Here is a 9,439-nt window from a genome sequence, read left to right as displayed (position 1 = left end):
GAATTATTGATAATTTGGTTGATAAATGTGTGATAGAATTAAGATATTTAATTTGAGAGATATATAATATCACGTGTGGTGTGAATTCAATAAGGCTGATAAAATCATGACAAATTTATTAATGACCAAAATACCTTTTAATATTTTATTTGAAAATATTTCCCATGTCTATTTACTTATCCCCAGAGCTACTCACTGTTTCAAAAAAATTGGAACGCGAATTGGAAACCCTCCCCAATTTCTTCGTCCGTGAAGATCGCCAGACGAGGTGAGATCCGTGTTATTCTGAACCGAAGATCCAACATAAAGCATGAAATGTTTTTCTGATAATTTTTTTTTCAGGTGAGCTCAGAAATTAAATCTACAACCCTGATTCGAACCCGTACAAGAAAGCAAGATCTACCTGGGAGAAGAAATTCTTGTGAGTAATTTCCGAAAATCTTATTCAATTAATCCTGTAGTTCCGAGTTTCACTGAAACAAAAGTGCAAACGTTTGGCGCTTTGAACGCGTAGTAATTTTCTTTTTTATCTTGACGTTGATTTAATTTTTTTAGTTTGGTTTGCTGTAAATTTCTCGTCTCAGTCATGTTTCACTATGATGACGAATTCAATATATTCTTCAAACATATTTTGCAGCAAAGATGTACATATACGTAACAGTGAATAAATCATCCAATTTAAGTATAATTTGGTAATCTGTATACGAATGTTTAAATATTTAGGTACCGAATTATAGGTATCATGGAACTCAAGACACCACACAGTGCGATTGTGGAAACGGGGTAATGATATTACGGAAAGCTGGGGATTACTCTACCCGTCCTGGTCACTATTACTATATTTGTCCCGCAGGACTCAAACATCGGAACAGTTTCTCTTGGTATCTTGAGTACCATGGAATGAATGTAAGACCCACCGAGGCACAATCGTATAAATCTGAACGTAACTCAACTAATTTTCAAGATCATTCCTGTCATACTAGTACCCAAACCTTTTGTAAGAGGGAGTCAATGAACTCATCCTCCGGGCCACATGCTCGTCCTTGGAAAGAAGCTATTCCACATTCCAGGAGTCAATATTCTGAAATGGACTGTGGCATCTCACCTACAAGAAATGAGATACCAAATCATAGCATGACGTGCACACCTTATTCACGTGATCATGTTTTTTGCTGTTTTGGGTTCATATGCGCGTTGATCTGCTTTCTTTTCCTCGTTATTGTAGTACTTCTCTTCAAATTCTGATATATTGCATATTTGTGTATCTTATTTTGGTGTCTTGCAATTGATTTGTCGAACTCTAAGACATGTAATTCCATAGCTTTTGACATATGATACATATGTGTTGTGTTCAAGTTTTGACTCTTACTTTTTATTGAGTTCTATGTTTGCTTATCTGAGCACCTACATTATCTCACTCATACATACAACAGAAGCATGTGAACGGGTAAGTAATTTTTTTGCAAATATGAATATATTGTTGTTACATTTTACAGCTTTGTGCCTTCGTTGAAAATAGTGTAAAGTCTCAAGATTTATATCTACAATGATACAGATTTTCCTCGTCTATGGTGATTTGTTGAAGAGTCTAAATTTTGGGAGATGGTGAAACATTCTTATATTAGGTACCTAAGCATTCATATGATTTATTTCGGATCTGATTTAGCTTCAATTAAGGATAAATTTCACAAAATTACTCGTAGTGATTATGGTAAATGGCACAAAAACATATTATATTGCTTTGATGTATTATGTTTAGTAAATGGTATTATGAATTATTGATATTGTCTTCAAAATTGATATTAATTTTATTGCTTGTATATCCAATATTTTTTTGTAGTTGAATATGTGTGTTCTGTTAAAAAGCGTGCATGAAATCTACCTGCACATATTAATTGCAAAGAACACTGTGCACCCTTGTCCACTAACAAAAATCATTATGAGTATAGATGTTGACATATGGTGAGATATCAAATCAAAATGATCCTCTATCTTTTTTGAATGACAAGCATTTACTCTTGGGTTGGTAAACTATGTTTAATGTCATTGTGTTACTTAAAGCAAGCCAGATTCATCTGTCACAAATCGTCTACAAGCTCGGTTTTATTGATCATCTTTTTCTTTTTCTGCAGAACACCAATATGTCTGTTACATACAAATCATCTTCTGAAGTAAGTGTTAATAGCAAGTACAAAGTGGATGTGATTATCATCTCGGATGATGAACAAGTGACTGGAGAAGGAGCAGATACCTACCAAAAACAGCAAAAACAAAAACACAAATTTATCATCAGTGATGTTTTTTCCTCGCATTTATCTTCTCCCAAAGATTTACGCATCAGATGCAACGTAAATAATCGAAAATAGCTTAAAACCTGTAATTTATTAAATTATACCTTCGAATAAGCTACAGATTTATTCGAATCTTTCTTAGAAATGAGGATCTACGGTTGTGCACTTTCAATTTCGGATGTACTGTGCGGTGGTCGCTTCTACAAGAAGAAAGAAGGACAATGGAGTGGACCAAACCCACTTGCAATTTTTTAATTGACATTTCAGGGCTATTTTGGTCATTTCACTTTCTGAATGTTGGCTGATAAATGTTATCCAGCTTTAAAGCATGGATGTATTCTCCAGGAGAAACAGTCAAATTTGTCTAACACGTAGTCAATGCAACTTTAAAAACGCAAGCAAACAAAATACTACTAAATAATCCACCCGTAATAACACTTACCAAACTGGGCGTTAGTCGTAGAAGCAAAGCCTTATCAATAACAAATATGTAATTATATGGAGTTAATTGATTATTTATTTAATATTTACAATATATTATTTTTAATATCTTAATAAAATATCTTAATAAATAATTTTAAATTTTTATCATATTTTTAAAAATTTAAATTATCGTATTACTTGTAGTATAAAAAAATATAAAAATTCTCTTTAAAATTAATTTAATAAATTACCTACATTTTTGAAAAAAAAAATTTACATATATATATATATATATGACACTGGTCATATATTAAAACCATTTTCACTTTTTGTTGAGATAATAAGATATATAAATATATATATATGGTATTGGTTATATATTAAAATCATTTTCACTTTTTATTGGGATAATAAGATATATAATTTTAATTTAGTATTTTTTATCTGTAAATATTATGTGAGAAGATATATCGATCCAATCTATATCTAGAATAAAAATTAATATTTTTATCATAAAAAATAATTATTTTCATAAGTCGAGTAATGTCTCACAAAATTGACAGATGAAACAATCTTGTGAAAGTTTTGTGTTCCATTTTTAATCGAAGATTTAAGAATAACACCCGCATTGAATACAAATGTTTGACAGATTTGACAATGTGAATTATCAAAAAAAAAATTTAAAAAAAAAAAAGCACACATAACCCAAATAATTTCTCTGAGTCTTAACATAAGTTTCAAGCCACAAATCATACGAAAGTAAATTTTAATACATTTTCTAGTCTACCACCATACTCAAGAAGGCATTTTTTAACAGTGTAATGTACTGTTTCAATTTGCTCCTTTACATGTGCAATCAGCCTTGAAGGATGAAATCAATATTTTTAAATTTTTAACAAGTACAACAAACTAAAATCAAATATTATTTTAATAATTTAAACAAATGCTCTAAACTATAAGAAAAATTATCCACGAAATGAGCCGATGAATTCAAAATAAACTTTTATGTAATGATAGCGGTACAGTTACACACGAATCTAGCACATAATTTTCTAATGCATGCAACTACAGTAAGTGGAAAAGACTGTATTAAGACAACAAAATGACACAAGAAAACGAGTAACAAATTAACGTATCATAATTCTGTAACAAGTAAAAAGCCTAATTATTCTAGATACGTTGCCGACAGAGAGATTTTTCATATCCCAGAAACACAAGTTGATTAATTTGTTCTTCAATCGATCTTCACTGATGAAAAAAGGTAATGTACAAAATAGAACGACGTAAGGAGACCAATCGTGCCGGTTGCAAGCATGATTGCAATAGCCATTATCAAAGAGTAGCCAAGGTAAAGTGTAGCAGAAACTGGCCCACTCAAGCTCTGGAGATCAAAAACCAAATACTTAATCGAGTACAAGAACACATAGAGAGAAACTGAACCGGAGGCATAGAATGCCTTCCACCACCATGTCCAGTCCTCAACACACAGATGCATATAAGTTAGAACCACCGAAACTTCTGCACAGACAATGACTAACAAGAGGAGGACGATAAGAAGGAAGCCAAAGACATAATAAAATCTTCCGAGCCAAATGCTGGAAATTATGAAGAAAAGTTCGATAAAGAGGGTCCCGAAAGGAAGGGTGCCTGCTCCAAGAACCAGAAGCCATGAGGGATATCCACGTTCAGGTATTTCTCTAGGGATTTGATTAGTCCGGACAGGGTATTGAATAGGCTCGGCTCGAATGCCTAAGAATCCTCCCAAGAGAGTGAGTGGCACCGATATACAAAACCAAAGTGACAACAATATGAAATATAAAGAAATGGGGATAGCACCAGTACTATTACTACCCCAAAGGATGAAATTCAAGATAGATAGTATAATAAAAACGATTCCCGGAAAAAAGCATGAAATTAACCAGGAAACTGATCTCCATCCTTCAGATGTTCCTTTCAGAGTCCTCCACATACGAACACCAACATATCCAGCGACAATTCCAAGGAAAAGATAAAGCAATATCATTCCAGTCAATAGCATTCCTCTTGAAGCTGGTGACATAAAACCAAGAGCTGCAAAAATAATAGTGACGGCTGCCATCCCAGTAATTTGAACTCCATCTCCAATCATTACACAAAGTAATTTTGAATAATTTGGTTCTCTGAAGACATCACCAACCACAAGCTTCCAACCAGAAAGCTCCTCATTCATCTGAGCCTGAGCTTCTTTGTCCAATTCTTCATACCTTGTCAAATCCCTTCTCACTGTTCTCAGAAAGATGACAAATACAATTCCTGCTAAGAAGAAAATCACCATCAACGAATTGAGAATTGAAAACCAGTGAACCCGGGAACCTTCCATCTTCAAATAAGCATCCCACCGAGATGGCCACCTGGTGTTGCTCTTTACAAACTGAACCTCATATGTGAATGACACTTTCTCTTGCTCCCTTATGATTTGGGACTTGTCTAGCTCCCGTGGGCAACTTACAGATGCTATGTTCTCATACATTTTTTTAGGCATTTTCTCAGGATCATATTTTATACTGCAATAGACAACTTCAAAACCAACAATCTCGTAACCAGACACCTTCTTTTTATCAGCTTCTGAAATGACACCCATACTTTCTTCCCCAGTACCAATTATCTCCACACCAGCTCCTTCATACTCGTGAATGAAAATAGTAAATTTGAGATGGTTGATTAAATAATCATCATTACTGTCCTGAGGACTGTATCCAACCGGGAAGCCAGTCCATGGAATTTTAATTCCATTCTGGATGGTATATCTTAAAGCAGGTAAATTATCCAGATTCATGTTCACCTGATAGAGATCCCGAGATCTCTGTTTCAAAAGCTTTACATCATGCTCATTCAATGGAAGAGTGGTGCAGAGGTACACTGATTCATTGACATTCATCCGAAAACGGTATGGAGAGTTGTCGATTTGATCTCCCATCAGCAATTCTCCAAGGTTTTCAGCACTTTTCTTGATTCCCCCTTGCGGTTGGCAATAAGGAAGACTGTAATAGCTAAAAGGAAGCTCGGTTTCAATGGATGTCAATGAATTCACTTTGGCGTAAATTTCATCTCCTGTTGAATATGTATGCATATAGCTTCCAGGTAGATAAAAACCATAACACGTTTCCAATAAGAGAACCAAGTATGCCAAAGCAGCGAGTGATTTCCTTCTCATAATCAAACGCAGCGCCATTGGTCAATATAAGAACAACAAATAAAATGTCCTCAAACCAGCTAGCTCTAAGTTATGTTTGTGGCATATCAAGAATCAAATCTGAAAATATAATTGGCAAAAAACCTGCATTAGTTTTTAACAAGAGTTCAATATACAATTTGTATATTAGTCTCAATGGCCTTTTCACCCACAACTGCTAAAAAACACGACTTACCACAACTGTTATAAAGTGAGCCTTGTTAGAACCCTGGTGACCACTTAACTTATCAAATCAGACATCAGTATTGCTTTAACGAATATAGCCAGTCCCATCACTCATTTGGAGAGTAAATCTTGAAAACGTATTTCATCATAAATTATTTAATCATTTATCAAAAATATAATCCTTCACAGCAGTGCGAGAATGAACGTGAACCTTGAGTGATCTTTCTTGACATCAAACAAAATATGGCTAGAATTAACGGATCAATTACTGAAATCCAGGCCATATAAACCAAAATAGTTTGTTAAGCTAGATTAACTACAATTATTTGCAGATAGGTGCCATTCAATAACTGTTTCAATTCACTTCAAGAGGTCAATTGACCTGTTCACGATATACAGAATTAGAACAAAAATTCAAACAACGAACAGCAACCTTAAAGTGAAATTTATGTACATCATACCAAAGATATTGCGGTATTTTATCCTCTTGTCTTGAATCACTTTTACACACTGTTCTAAAAGCACGAAAAAATGCGAAACATGAGGAAAAAACTTTGTTTCAGGCAAAAGTGTGGAAAAGCGATCAATCTAAGGTTGACCACATTATGCACAAAAAATTGTGATTAAGTATGAGCTTTTTAGAAAAAAAATTTAAATTAAACTTTTTTAAAAAAATTTAAGTTAACTTGTATTATTTTTTATAAAAGTTAATTATTAAATTTTAAATATTTGATAATATAAATTTTTTTAACAAAAAAACCCTAAAGACACTTGAATTTTCTTTAATGGTTACTCTTGGTAGTAAAAAAATTACTAAAATCTATATATTTATTCTTAAATTTTGTATGTTTGTGTTCTTCAATATATTGATTGACTTGAGGTAATTAAAGTTGTAGTAAAAACTAAAACTACTTTTCACACTTAATATCGTACTAAACCCGTTTAATCTTGATCTTGCAGCTTCGCACGTTTCACACTTTTTATTGCTTTTACATACCTAAAAGAAACCTTATGTCCTCGAACACTCACCATAATCTCATGGTATTCTATCATTTTTTTCTAACTCCAGAATTATCGTGTCTTTCTTTAATACTCTATCGGCCTAGGCCCACAATGTCGCAGCACATGCAAGAGTCCGTTGTACACCCTTACAAGATCATTCATATTTCCCCATATTCTAATATGCCACGGGGGTATTAGTATTACAATCACCTCCTGTTAGATGCACTATGTCAACATCACACTCCACAATCCGGGATCTCCTCCGGTACTTAGCTGGAATCTCTATGTCAATCGCACCCTGGGGCCGATTCTAATACAATTAAATAATGCCCTGGGCCCACACGATCAGGGCCAGCACAAAGGGAAATATGCACAAGGGGTTACGCTAGTAATTACTTCGCATCCATTCTCGCCATGTGAAAATGATTAACCCAAGTTATACCCACATAATCTCATTCATATTGTCTCAATATTTATGAAATGAGATATTACACGCTACCTACATCTCTCCTTCATCGTCCTTAAATCTACAAATGACCGTTAGAGCTGATCTTTATGGCATGAAGAAAAATTGCTTTTTTAAATCGTTTTTATCAATCCTGGACCTATGATCGATTACTCTCTCTCCCAAATTTTGACCTTCCAATTCCTCGGCAAGTACAATTTCCAATTCCTGATTTTTATCCATGATAAAATTCCTCCATCCTTCATACATTTGCTTTTCTGAAACATTTAGTTTAAGAGTTTAGTCAACCAACCTATCTTAAGGAGTCAAGGTCTGAGCCTCTACAAATATTGTATCTTCAACACCCTTTTGAAACACCTAAACTTGCATCTGTGAACCCGAAGCAACAAACATAAGCCAAAATTACCATGACACACGTCAGTAATTAATTTGGTTACACAATCACTATCAAAAGACGCACGTTTCATTCTTATTCTAAAATCAAATTAATCAACCACTCAATGCCAAAAAGAACCATAACTACCAGCCATGACATTGATCTACCATAACTATAGAGAAGATCTCAACTTCGGATCAAGGGTTTCAACTTATATACAGAATAGTGAAGGAATCTCATTTGAACACCTAAAATTGCCAAAATAACGATCAAATAGAAGCAACAGTAACATATAGACAGTAATTTGTAGAGCTAAACATACCGACGGAGGATCTGGAATCCAATTAGGGGTTGGGTTTCGATAAAAACGAGAAGTGATACCGATTGTCTGAAAAATTGCAGTGTGTGTGTACCTGCAAGTCCAGACTCTAGGGTAGGAAAGGCTGTGACGTAAGTTTTAATTTTATATATTTCGTTTTCATTATATAGATGATAATTTTGTTTTTTTTTTATTAATAATTTTTTTCATATTTTTTTATTAAAAATAATATAGTCATTTTAAAATTTCAAAATACAGATATAAACATATGACAGTTTTAAAATATAAATAAATTTATTATTGAAATATTTTTTTAAAATATTTTAGTAAAAAAATAGCAATACATTTATATAATTAATGTATAATTAAAATTTAAATAAAATTATACTAATTAATTAAAAATTATTAATTTATTTGTGTTTTTATACAGCTGAATAATTATTAAAACATGATAATTTTTGTAATTTTCAAGTCAATGATTTTTCATATTTTTTTTATTAAGAGTGATACAGTCATCTAAAAATATAGGCTACAACACTTGACATATAGTTAGCGTGGAGATTCGGACCCAGAAGTAGAATAGGCTACAACACTTGACATATAGTAGTTGAACCCTAGTTTGATTTTAATGTAATTGTACAAGATTTATACTTTTATGTTGATGTTTATATCAGATTGATTTTATTATGTTCCGCACTTGAATGTTAAAAAAAATTAGACCCAGTTTATTAAATTGATCCAATTATTCCTAAGAATGATTAAGAAATGAATTAGTGTCCGGGTCCCTACAAGATATCATGAAATTTTGGAAAAAAAAATTATTTATGGAGGTTTTACAGAAGAAACTTGAAGTTTGAAGGTCGGACATAACAATATTAAGAAACTTGTCTTAGGATTTTGTTATCGGTTGCGTTTGAAGTTTTCCCTTGGAGTTTTAATTATTAAATAAAGTTTTTGAATTTAGAAATGAAATGAGAAAATTTTTGAGAGCAAAACATTTGGAAGGAGAAGTTGCACAAGAATGTTTTGAAGATGAAATGAAAAGTTTTGCATTCAATAATTCCAATGAAATCACATACATGTGATGTGTTTAAATTATTGAAATTAGAGACCCACATAAATGAAGACAATTGTCGATAAATAAATTCAATTTTTTTAATTTTTT

At 32.7% G+C, this 9,439-nt stretch overlaps 1 protein-coding gene across 3 annotated transcripts; it reads right to left on the bottom strand.

Moving 5' to 3' along the window:
* Positions 1-3,699: 3,699 nt before the first annotated feature.
* LOC142528643 (transmembrane 9 superfamily member 12-like) lies at positions 3,700-8,399 on the bottom strand. 3 transcript variants are annotated; one of them, XM_075633727.1, is made up of 2 exons: positions 8,278-8,399; positions 3,700-6,006 (listed from the first exon to the last, which is right to left on the bottom strand). In XM_075633727.1, exon 2 carries the CDS (start codon positions 5,923-5,925, stop codon positions 3,949-3,951), a length of 1,977 nt encoding a protein of 658 aa, XP_075489842.1. In that variant the 5' UTR covers positions 5,926-6,006; positions 8,278-8,399; the 3' UTR covers positions 3,700-3,948. The 3 variants fall into 3 exon arrangements, with proteins under 3 accessions (XP_075489842.1, XP_075489843.1, XP_075489844.1); XM_075633728.1 differs by having other exon boundaries at positions 3,700-6,030; positions 8,278-8,386; XM_075633729.1 differs by lacking the exon at positions 8,278-8,399 and adding an exon at positions 6,122-6,783.
* Between the last annotated feature and the right edge of the window lie 1,040 nt (positions 8,400-9,439).

Source organism: Primulina tabacum, chromosome 16 (genome assembly GCF_025594145.1).
Source record: "Primulina tabacum isolate GXHZ01 chromosome 16, ASM2559414v2, whole genome shotgun sequence".
NCBI lineage: Eukaryota > Viridiplantae > Streptophyta > Magnoliopsida > Lamiales > Gesneriaceae > Primulina > Primulina tabacum.
Note: the sequence above shows the minus strand (reverse complement) of the source record. Positions and strands in the feature narration are given on the sequence as shown.